Genomic DNA, 12,612 nt, shown 5'->3' with positions numbered 1-12,612 from the left:
GCATCCACTGTGCATGCCATCCCATCATTCCTCAAGTCTTGGGGAAGTGTCTGTCTTGGGTTTACAAGAGCCTTTTGTGCAGTCCTTAGAGGATCTTGGCTTGTCATTTCTCAGTTTCCTCCTGAGACTCACTTCCCACCTTCTCCTAGTCAAATGATAGTCTGTCCTGTGTGCTGTTCTTCTGTCCCTCTACCACTGGCAACATTCCCAACCTTACTGAGCTTACCTCTCCTGATGTCCTTTTGTTTAATGAGATGATAAGCAACTATACAGCACTGTTGCCTCCCTTGGTACTGTCACTTCCCATGTCTACCAAGCCCAGGCTAGTCATTGGCTGTTGGGTAAAGTTGAACTTGAATAAAATAATTTGTCATGCTTCTTAATACAGATGCAAATGTGCTTTAGATGTAATTGCTTCTTTCAGTTAAACTGAATGAAACTGGAGGGGACCTGTTCTGCTTTCTGGACAGCACCAACCTCCTTCCATACCATATTTTCGCATCCTTAGGGAAATGTTTTAGTTAAGTCCAATGAAAGAAACTGCTAAATTATCACGGGGCGGTGGTCAATGGTGATGGTTACTAATGACACTGACTAGCCAAGGACTGGGCTGTGATGGCTGTTTATTCTCCTCCTCCTTCTACTCCTCCTCCTCATCTTCTTCTTCCTCTTTCTCCTCCTCCTCCTCTTCCTTCTCCTCCTCTTCCTCCTCCTTCTCCTCCTCTTCCTCCACCTCCTCCTCCTCCTCTTCCTCCTTCTCCTCCTTCTCCTCTTCTTGTGAAGAATGCCAGTCATTCATTTAGCACTCATAACCCTCATGAGAAGCATGCTTCCAGTACAGTGCATCCCACTGGAATGTGGGATGTGATAAGTGCACAGAATCACAAAGATCTGAATCCTCTTCTACCACTCATGGGGTTTTTGCCCTCTAGTTTTGACTAAGAACTGGTCAAATCCTTCTTACAAATATTTGAAGACAGCTACCACAGCTGAATAAACATCCCATGTTTATTCAAATACTTTGCTGTGATATCAACCCAGTCAAGTGTACTCACTAGCCTAACCTTCCTATGGAATATGTTGTAACTGATCCTCTCCATAGACAGGTGTGATATTCATTTGAGTATCTACCCCATGGCCTCATGATACACTTGTTGGCATAGAGTCTAAGCTTCCTTGGCAAACTAAACTTCTGTTGGGTTAACAGAATTGTATGGAAATATATTGATTAAATATGTAGAAAGAAATTTATTGATTAAAACATCTTAAAAGCATAGTGAAGTGAAACTAAAAAGTTTGTGTTAATTTTAAATAAGCATTAAGACTTCCAGTCTTGAGTGACTTGGAAAGGAGACTTTGAGCTGGAGACAGAGTTTGACTGTTGCTATGCAGCAGTGATTGTTGGGAGATAAACAACAGTAGTATTGGGAGAAATGTGATGTCACTACAGTATGATCCCTTAAAATACTGGCATTTTCATAAACATTTATTACATTGTCATTTCATATTTTTGAGATGTGCTTTGAATTGACACTTTTGAGAAACATCAAGTCAGGGTAGATTTTTTTTTAAAGAATATGAATGATAATTTCAAAACTCTATGTTATTTAATAATTACATATTCTTTTTTTTGCCAGTACAGATGCTTGACCAAAGATTATGAAAAGCGTCCAACAGTGTCAGATCTTTTGAAGCATAAATTCATTACTCAGATTGAGGGCAAAGATGTGATACTACAGAAACAACTCATGGAATTCATTGGTATTCATCAATGTCTGGGAAGCACAGAGAAGGCCAGGTAATTAAATGGTATCTCCGGTTTCTGAAACAAAGCATCTCAAGATTCCATAAAGTTTCACTGTGCAATAGTTGTTGAGGAGAAAGGAACTCACACGATCTTGGTGTGACTTCAATGTAATGGGATATTTGCTTAGAAACAATGTGTTACTTGTTGAGTCCAGGTCTCTCCTATGTTACTGATAATATTGGCAGCATTTTAAAAATGACTTTATCAGAACAAAAATTATAATTTTTAATAGTACTGATATATATGTTGGTTGGTACTGATGTCTCATTTATACTGTTCCCTGCCAAGTTAGGCATCTTTGATGGGAAAGGAATGGGTATGGAACGTTTCTGTCATAAGCAAAGACCTTACTCAACAAATCACCTAGATCTTGCCCAGCTGTTCATCTAGCTGTTCTGAGGAATGAAGAAGCATGTGCACATGACACACTCCCTAAATCCTGGGGGACATTTTCTCACCATTTCACAACAAGTTAAACTTGGCAATGTTATCATGCATACTAAATGAGGAAAAATCTGAAGTATAGTTTCAAGTGTTGCCTCTGAATATGATGTTTATAAAAATTCAGTTATTTAAGCTAATGGACATAGATAAGAATCAGTTATGAGTAACACATGTTCTTCAAAACAATGCACATCAGCTAATATGGGAAAGCAACTTAATATCCCATAAGAAATGAGATAAAGGCAAAGGGCTGACTGAAGCACGTAGTAAAGGCATCCAGCTCCCATCTTCTTCAAGAACTGCCTGCCTACGGGGGCCCACTCACCGGCCCCCACCATTGCCTGCAGACTGGCTACCTGACAGTCTTTCACCATTCACAAACTGACTTAGAGATTATCATCACTCCCCCTGAGATTTGGAACCTCACATGACCATGTAATTCTTCCTTCCCTGCCCTCCATCCTGTGCTCTAGTTAAGGTGCATGGGAGAAATCCCTGATGTCACCTCATTTATACCAAAGAGGGCCAAGGCCTACCATGAGCCATTTTAGAAATTTTTCTCTTTCTCAGAAAGAAATTTGAAGCAGTGAAAACAGAGGATGGATGTCTTTATATAAAATATTATACATGCAATATATTATAGATTATTCTATAGAATATTTGATTAGGTCCCTAATGTAGTTTACAAAACTTGAATTTCTACTTAAAATATTATTTAGAGTATGGTTTGTATTACTTAGGAAATATAGTTCAGCATCTACTTAAATAATAATAGTTTTGAAATTAAAATGTTCTTTAGTGGTATTAATAATTAGCTTATCTTTTCATATTTATATAATAATAAAAATTAATTTAGTATTTAACTTAACAACCTTCATATTTTCATAATGATTAATGTCCATATGTATAAATTATATTCTATATATAATTTCACAAAAGCAAGCAGGACTACGTACAGGTTTTAGTTATTTTAACATAGCTGATGATTAGATCCCAACTACTACCTGTCTTTGTGGTGCTGTGTTAATTGTCCCTCTTGACACATAAATGCACTTGAAGGCAGAGGATTAACAAATTAAAGATGAACTTGTTTGACCATTTAGTGCCTGGTGTGAGCTTTCAACTCTTTATTGGGTCTGAGACTTTAAGCAGTATAAAGTGGCACAGACAGGATTTTAATTTTACAGAGTGGAGAGCTAAGAAAGCAGGAAAATCAATAGGAAGTAATAAAATGCTTCTTTTAATGAGACGTAACAGATGACTCCATTACTTTCTATTTTCTAGGCACAGTAATTCTTCTCTAGAGACGTCGCTGGTCATAGTGGGGACTAGTCCGTCACTTTTTGGGACATTTGCTGTGTTACTTAGCAGGCAAGCCTTTAAGATGCTGTTCCCGTAGTTCTTACAGGGGTCTTCTATTCAGTTCCTTTCTCCTTGTGCATATCTCATGGAAACTTCAAGCTCAAAATCTCCAATGTTTATTCTTTGCTGCCCTACTCCAGGTTACGTTCTTGTCCCCTTCACAATGTCACCTTCCTTCATTTCTTATGGCAACCAAAACTCCAGGTGGACTCTTGTTATCTTCTGGTTTACATTTTCAGTCAAACCCCACACTCACAAACATCTGAGCTTTATTTTTTAGTGAAAACCTGAAGTCAAATTCACAATCTGTTATTAAAAAACAAAAGGAAATGTAAATATCTAACTATGGCAAGTCCGGTAATAGTGTAATAGAAACAAATTTGAATGGGTTATTATTACTTGTAGTTGTTTATTTGTTAAAGTAATAACTATGAAGCTTTATTTATGAATCATGTGATTCTCTGGGTGAAATAAACTCAATTCACTAGCAATCAAGTCCCAGGTTTTGTGAAATTATTTTTGGTGTATATTCTCTGTATTTACATTTCAAATATCAACCCCTTTCCCCACCATTACCATGTCGCATCTCCCTCTACTTGTTTCCATGAAGGTGCTCCATCTTTCAACCACCCTCTGCAACTCAGTGCCTTGACATTCCCTAGCTCTTTCATTGGAGTCCCATGTTCAGTTTGATGGTTGGCTGCAAGCATCATCAACTGTATCTGTATGACTCTGGCAGAGAATCTTAGGAGACATCCATGTCAGGATCCTTTCAGTAAGCACTTCTTGGTATCAGCATTGGTGCATGGGTTTGGTAGATGCATATGGGGTAGATCCCCTGGTGAGGCAGTCTCTGAATGATCTTTGCTTTAATCCCTGCTCCTCTATTTGTTCCTGTACTATCTCCCATGAGTGTTTTGTTCTTGCTTCTAAGAAGAGCTGAGGCATCCACATTCTGGCCTTCCTTCTTTTTGAGCTTCATAAGATCTATGAATTGTATCTTAGGTATTCAGAGCTTTTGGGGGGCTAGCATCAGCTTATCTGTGGGTGCATACCATCTGTGTTCTTTAGTGACTGGGTTAGCTCACTCAGGGTGATAGCTCCATCCATTTGCCTACAAATTTTATAAAGTCATTGTTTCTAATAGTGGAGTAGGACTCCATTGTGTAAATGTACCACAATTTTTGTATCCATTCCTCTGATAAAGGACATCTGGGTGCTTTCCAGCTTCTGGCTATCATAAATAAGGCTGCTGTGAACATGGTAGAGCTTATGTCCTTGTTATATGTTGGAGGGAATTTGGGGTATATGCCCAGGAATGGTGTAGCTAGGTCTTCTATTAGTTTCAGTGTGCCTGGTTTTATGTGGAGTTCTTTGATCCAGTTAGAATGGCATGATTTTCATTCTTCTGCATGATGACTGCCTCTTGTACCAACACCATTTGGTGAAGAAGCTGCCCTTTTTCCACTGAATATTTTTAGCTCCTTTGTCAAAGATCAAATGACCATAGGTGTGTGGGTTCATTTATGGGTCTTCAGTTCTGTTCCATTGATCTCCCTGTCTGTGTCTGTACCAAAACCCTATAGTATTTATCACAATTGGTCTGTAATACAGCTTGAGGTTGGGGATGGTGATTCCACCAGCAGTTCTTTCTTCTATTATTAATAATAGTTTTTGCTGTCCTGGAGTTGTTGTTGTTGTTGTTATTTGAAGTGAACTTCCAAATTACTCTTTCTAACTCTAAAAATAATTGAGTTGAAATTTTGATGAGGACTACATTGAGTCTGTAGATTGCTTTTGGTAAGATGGCCATTTTCACTATATCGATCCTTCCAAACCCTGAACATGAGAAATCTTTCCATTTTCTGAGATCTTCTTCAATTTTCTTCTTTAGAGACTTGAAGTTCTTGTCACAAGTGAATATCTTTTACTTACCTAGTTAGGGTCACACCAAGGTATTTCATATTGTTTCTGACTATTCTGAAAGGTGTTTTCCCCTAATTTCTGTTTATCCTTTGAGTAGAGAAAGGCTACTTATTTGTTTGAGTTAATTTTATATCTAACCACTTTGCTGAAGTTATTTATCAGCTGTTGGAGTTCTCTGATGGACTTTGTGGGGTCACTTAAGTATACTTTCATATTATCTGAAAATATTGATATTTTGACTTCTTCCTTTCCAATTTGTATCCCTTTGAGTTCCTTTTCCTGTCTAATTGCTCTGTCTAGGACATCCAGTACTATATTAAATAGGTAGAAAGAGAATAGACAGTCTGTCTAGTCTCTGATTTTGGTGGGATTGCTTTAAGTTTCTCCCCACTTAGTTTGATGTTGGGCACTGGTTTGCTGTATATTGCTTTTACTATGTTTAGGTATGGGCCTTGCATTTCTGATCTTTCCAAGACATTTGACATGAAGAGGTGTTAAATTTTGTCAAATGATTTCTCAGCATCTAAAGAGATGATAATGTGGTATTTTCTTTGAGTTTGTTTATATAGTGGACTACTTTGATAGATTTTTATATATTTGACCATCCCTGTATTCCTGGGATGAGGCCTACTTGATCATGGAAAATGTTCATTTTGATTTGTTCTTGGATTCAGTTTGCAATAATTTTATTGAGTACTTTTGCATTGATGTTCAAATTGGTCTGAAGTTCTCTTTCTTTGTAGGGTCTTTGTGTGATTTAGGTATGAGCTTAATTTTGGCTTCAAGGAATGAGATGGGTAGTGTTCCTACTGTTTCTATTTTGTGGAATAGTTTGAGGAGTACTGGTGTGAGGTCTTCTATGAAAGTATGAAAGAATTCTGCACTGAACCTGACTGGTCCTATGCTTACTTTGATTGGGAGGCTTTTGATGACTGCTTCTATTTCTTTAGAGGTTATGGGACTGATTCTGTTTGAATTTTGGTGCCTGGTGTCTATATAGAAAATTGTGCATTTCCTCTAGATTTTACATTTTTGTTGAGTATAGACTTTTTTAAAAGTAGGATCTGATGATTTCTTGAATTTCCTCCGTTTCTGTTGTTATGTCTCACCTTTCATTTTTGGTTTTGTATACACTCACTGTGCCCTCTAGTTAGTCTGGCTATGGGTTTATACATCTTGATGATTTTCTCAAATAATGATCTCATGGGTTTTTTTTTTTTTCTTTGTATAGTTCTTTTTGTTTCTACTTGATTGATTTCAGCTCTGAGTTTATTTCCTGCTGTCTGCTGCTCTTGGGTGTATTTGTATCATTTTGGTCAAGAGCTTGCAAGTGTACTGTCAAGCTGCTAGTGTATTCTCTCTCCTGTTCCTTTTTGGAGGCACTCAGAATTTTGAATTTTCCTCTTAGCACTGCTTTCATTGCATCCCATAAGTTTGGTATGTTGTACCTTCATTTTCAATAAATACTAAAACATCTTTAATTTCATTCTTTATTTTTCCCCCGACCAAGTTATCATTGAGTAGAGCATTGTTCAACTTCCATATTAATTTTTTGTTGATTTTGTTGTTATTGAAGATCAGCCTTATTACATACGGACCTGATAGAATACATGGGAATATGTCAATGTTCTTGTATCTGTTGAGGCATTTTGTGACAGACTATATGGTCAGTTCTAGAGAAGGTACTGTGAGAGGCCAAGAAGAAGGTATATTCTTTTGTTTTAGGATGAAGTATTCTATAGATGTCTGTTAAATCTATTTGGGTCAGAACTTCTCTTAGTTTCTGTTCAGTTTCTGCTTCCATTATCTGTCCATTGATGAAAGTGGAGTGCTGAATCTCCCACTGTTATTATGTGTGGTACAATATATGCTTTGAACTGTAGCAGTGGTTTTTTATGAATGTGGGTGCCCTTGTATTTGGAGCATAGATGTTCAGGATTGAGAGCTTGTCTTGGTAGATTTTTTTTTCTGTGATGAGGAAAAAGTGTCCATCCTTATGTTTTATAACTTTTGCTTGGAAATGTATTTTATTTGATATAAGGATGGCCACTCCAGCTTGTTTCTTGGGACCATTTGCTTGGAAGATTTTTTCCCCAGCCTTTTACTCTGAGGTTGTGTTTGTCTTTGTCACTGATATGATTTTCCTCTATGCAGCAAATGCTGGATACTGTTTACTTATCCAGTTTGATAGTCTATGTCTTTTTTATGAGGGAATTGAGTCTATTGATGTTAAGAGATATTAAAGAATATTGATTGTTGCTTCCTGTCATTTTTGTTGGTAGAGGTAGAATTATGTTTGTGTGCTTTTCTTCTTTTAGTTTTGTTGCAAAAAGATTATTTTCTTGTTTTTCCTAGGGTGTAGTTTCCCAACTTATGTTGAAACTTTCCATCTATTATCTTTTCTAAAGTTGTTGACAGATATTGTGTAAATTTGGTTTTGTCCTGGAATATCTTGGTTTCTCCATCTATTGTAATTGAGAGTTTTGTTGGATGTAGTAACCTGGCCATTTGTGTTCTCCTAGAGTCTGTATGACATCAATCCAGGATAGCTTTCATAGTCTCTGTTGATATGTCTGGTGTGATTCTGATCGGTCTGCCTCCATATGTTACCTGTCCTTTTTCCTTTACTGCTTTTAGTATTATTTCGTTGTTTTGAGCATTTGGTGTTTTAACTATTATGTTTCGGGAAGAATTTCTTTTCTGGTCCAATCTATTTTGGAGTTCTGTAGGCTTCTTGTATGTTCATGGTCATCTCTTTCTTTAGGTTATGGAAATGTTCCCCTATGATATTGTTTAAGATATTTAGTGGGCCTTTTTTAATTGGGAATCTTTGCTGTCTTCTACACCTATTATCCTTAGATTTGGTCTTCTCATTGTGTCCTGGATATCCTGGATGTTTGGAGTTAGGAACTTTTTGATTTTTGCATTTTCTCTGACTCATGTGTTCATGTTTTCTATGTTATCTTCTACCCCTGAGATCCCATCTTCCACCACTTATATTCTGTTGGTGATGCTTGCATCTATGACACCTGATCTTTTTTCTAGGTTTTAGATCTCCAAGGTTGTCTCCTTTGTGATTTCTTTATTGTTTCTATTTCTGTTTTTGGTTGTGTTTTCCTGTAGCTTTTTAAATAATTTTTCTGTTTCTTCTTTAAGGGCTGCGTTATTTATGTGTGTTTTTCTGGTTCTGCTGTAATTCTTCTGGTTCTGCTGTAATTCATGTGCTTCTTGAGGACCTCCGTGATCATCATGAAGTATGATTTTAAGTCCAAATCTTGTTATTGGGATATCAACTACTTTCTGTGGTTGGAGAACTGGGTTCTGATGTTGCCAGGTTGATTGTTTTCCATTGTTTAGGTTCTTGTGCTTGCCTCTTGCCATATTATTATTTGTGATGGTAGGTGGTCTTTTTGTCTCTGACTGTAGCTTGTCTCTTCCATGTGTCTGTCTGTGTGCCTGTAGGTTTAGGAGGATGATTACTACTGGTTGTTCAGCTCTCTGTGGGTAGGCTCTGAGTTCCAATGGCCCCAGCTCTGTTTTGGGGCTAGGACAGTCTGATACCAGACAGCACTGTACTACCTGCACCCTGAGAGGTCCTGGAGGTCTCTTCCTGGATAGTCAGTAGAGAGGAAGTGGGAACTCACCTGTGGGCTCAGGTGGAAGAACATTCCTGAGACTCTCTTGGGTGCTCACAGTCTGCCAGCAGGCAGTGAGTCCTGATGGCAGTGGCCTTGCTCTTGTAGTTGATTTATATATAAATTTAATAATATTACAATTTGTTAAAATCATGTGACATGTGTATATGTCTTTATATGTATGTGTATGTACAAAGTATGTATAGTCTTGCTTGTGTGCATGAGTATGTCTGTGTGCATGAGTGTGTATGTGCACACATGCATGTGGTCATCACATTATATTCACAGGGAATTGTTTATAGAGCTCCAACAGGCAACAAATTCTGTAGAAACTTAAATCCCCTATGTAAATAATGTAAGTATAAACTTCTATATACTTTAAATTACCCCTAGATTACAATGTATTCCTTAAAAAATGTTGACATGAAAAACATTCATACAAGTTACATGAAGATGCAATTTTTCAAAATATTTCCTATCTAGATTGATTGAATCTACTAACTCAAAACCCATGCCCATAAAGAGTCATATGTATGTGCGTGTGAGTTACATATACATGATTGTAGTATATATTGAGATTATATATGTAATGTACAAATAATACACATATACATTCATATATTTACCTAGACACTTTAAACTTCAGTGTTTGTGGTCTCAGACCAAGAGTGATAATATAATCCCTTGTATTTATTCACATACATTGAATGTAGTGATGCATTCTGTTGTAGGCATGATAAATTTAACATGTCAAGTAACTATCAAGGTAGAGTTAATTGAGTAGGCATTCTGGTATAAGTAGTCTGTACTTTGCAGGAGATGATTCATTTTGGACTTGCTTTGAGTCACTTGCTTATTGATGTGTTCAATGGAATGGCATGCAATGAGCTTACTGGGTGGGTTCCCAACAATAAAAGGTGAAGGCTGTGGGTGGTATTCATAGAGAGGTCATACTTAGAGATAGACAGATGAACCAGAGATGTAAAGAGAGGAAAATGTGGCACTTGGAAGAGAAACAGGGGAATGTGGTTTCTCACAAGCCACATAAATAGGTGTATCAAGAAGAGAAGAGTTGCCTGTGTCACTGAATGACAAATAATCATGGAGTTCTCTCATGATTTTGACTAGCAAAATGGAGAGAAATGAAGAAAAACAGCAAGATAAAGATACAGGACTGTGAACTTTATTAGAAGTATACCTGTAAAAGGATGAAAAGGAAGATAGGCTAGGAAGAAGGGGATCAAAGAGAATGTTTGTAAATGAGAGATCCTAGATTATTGGATGCCAATGGAAAGACTGGGCTAGCCCAATCCACAGGAGAGGAGATGGTCACAGCAGTGAACTGAGAAAGCAAACATATAGCAAAGGACTTAAGCTTTGCTCAAGGTCCAAGAAGCTCCTCAATTAGAAACAAAGAAGTAAACAGTAACTGGGCAAAAATAGATGAAATTATTTCTACTTGTTTCTAATTGCTCAGTGAAGTATCAGCTTTAAGTATCAGCTTAAGTTTCCAGTTTTTATACTTTTCTATACAGATTTCCAACCTCACCTCCCTTCTGGCAAAGCCACAAGTTCAATGAACATATACATATCTCTGCATGCCAGATGGAAATACATCCTTAAGGATGTATTGGGTCTCTGAATGGAGAGGGAAATACAAACTTTAGTAGGGACTGGGCAATTGTAGCATCAACTACTCTAGATGACAGGTTGGTCTGGGCTGGTGCTGCTTTCTTTTCCACCATCAATTCAAGATGGCGCACTTAAGGCAAAGGGGCTAAGAAGCAAGGAAATAAAGACTAGCTTCCCAGGGCACCACAGTGAGAGTCTGAATCCCCATTAGTCCTAACAGTTGTCTTTGTTACTGAAGTGTAAAGATGGATAAAAAACCAACACCAAAGCATTGATGAGATTTCTGTTTGACAAGGATTGTTCTACAACCCCAGTGGCTCCCGGATCATCTTAGATGATAAAAGTTGCTATTTACATGAGTATTTTTAACTAAAGTAAAGCAAACAAAGCTGTTCCTTTAGAGGCATACAACTAAATAGTAAAGATGAAATTTTAACTTCAGGGCAGCAAGAGTTATTTCTTTCTTCAGTGTGTTAAACTGAAATACACACGAAGCTATAATAACTGCCCCTGAGGGTATTGGTGACCTTTGACAGCACAAAGAAATTATTTATAGTGTGAAGCTATGTCTGTCTAATATTACAGAGTAAATAGTAGATGTGGTCTGATTCACAAGCTGTACTTTTCACAAGAAGACAAAATCTTATAAAAGGAATTTGGCTTTGCTTTCTCTGGGCCTTAAAAAAAGCAAACATTCAATAAAGTAACAAAAATGTCAACCAGTTCTATGAAATAAAGAACAGAAAAAAGATACTAAAAATACAAAACCATCCTATAATATATAATATACATTTGGATCTCTCTTTGGGTATTTCAATTGTTTATACAAATGATTTTTTAAATGAGTTGTCTTCAGTATTATAGTATTGCACATTTACCAAAAGTAAAACATTGACCTGTTTACCTAAGAAATAAATTTTGAGCACTTACCACTTACAAGAATCTTCTCAAGGAGAATGTGGGATTATCAGCCAAAAAATTATAACAAAATCACTCTCTTCTGGCAGAATTTAAATGCCTGTGGGACAACTCAGACAAATGTGTGTGTGTGTGTGTGTGTGTGTGTGTGTGTGTGTGTGTGTGTGTGTGTGTGTATGAATGTAATACATGAGTAAGAGACAGTGTAATAGACAGTTATACACACTAAATTAAAACAAAAATTAAATAAAAATGACAGAAAGGAGGACTGAGAACTCTCTGGATAGGGAGTGTGACTCCAGTGTTAAAAGTAGTCAGATTTCTGATCCTGGGGTGGTATATGATTGTGTGGCTCTCTATCTGGGCAGACAAAAGTCACAGCAGAGCTACAGATGCAAGAATGTTGTTTGTGGCTGTTAGAGACATTGCCAGCCTGGAGCCACTGGTCTAGAGAGTAGAGAGTAGATGAAGAATGGTATAATTTTATTAAAATCTCAAAATTAAAAGATAATATGATTATAGAAGGCAAGAGGGACAATGGTGTAGGGTTGAAGTCAGACCTGAAAACATTTTTTTTTTTTTGAGTGATACCAAAGAATACTGACCAGGGTGGCAGTTTTGACTTGTGTTTAAAATGAGATACCTCATTATTTGCAGTAATTCCAACATATTGCTAAGAAAAAGGATGTCTATGATTTGACCATACTCTGTTTCCCTTGAATTTATAAGAATGGAGTAACAAGTATTTCTTTTGTCGTTGTCATTCACAAATACAACTTTTTTTTTTTTAGCTTTTTCCACTATTTTATTGGATATTCTCTGTATTTACATTTCAAATGTTATCCCCTTCCCCCCCTCCCCTTCCCCTTCCCCTTCCCTCTATGAAGG

The 12,612-nt window shown here is 37.1% G+C and overlaps 1 protein-coding gene across 1 annotated transcript in view; it reads left to right on the top strand.

Annotated features, from left to right (window-relative positions):
- MYO3A (myosin IIIA) overlaps positions 1 to 12,612 on the top strand; it is a gene marked incomplete at both ends in the record, with an annotated part of 195,162 nt that overhangs the window by 51,115 nt on the left and 131,435 nt on the right. The window contains one exon of the mRNA XM_080918614.1: positions 1,643 to 1,798. Within this exon, the coding sequence (XP_080774740.1) occupies positions 1,643 to 1,798 (156 nt within the window). The remainder of the gene's footprint in view (positions 1 to 1,642; positions 1,799 to 12,612) is intronic.

Source organism: Micromys minutus (assembly GCF_963924665.1).
Source record: "Micromys minutus genome assembly, chromosome: 6".
Taxonomy (NCBI): Eukaryota; Metazoa; Chordata; class Mammalia; order Rodentia; family Muridae; genus Micromys; species Micromys minutus.
The sequence above is the reverse complement of the archived record's forward strand: the minus strand, read 5'-3'. Positions and strand labels throughout refer to the sequence as shown.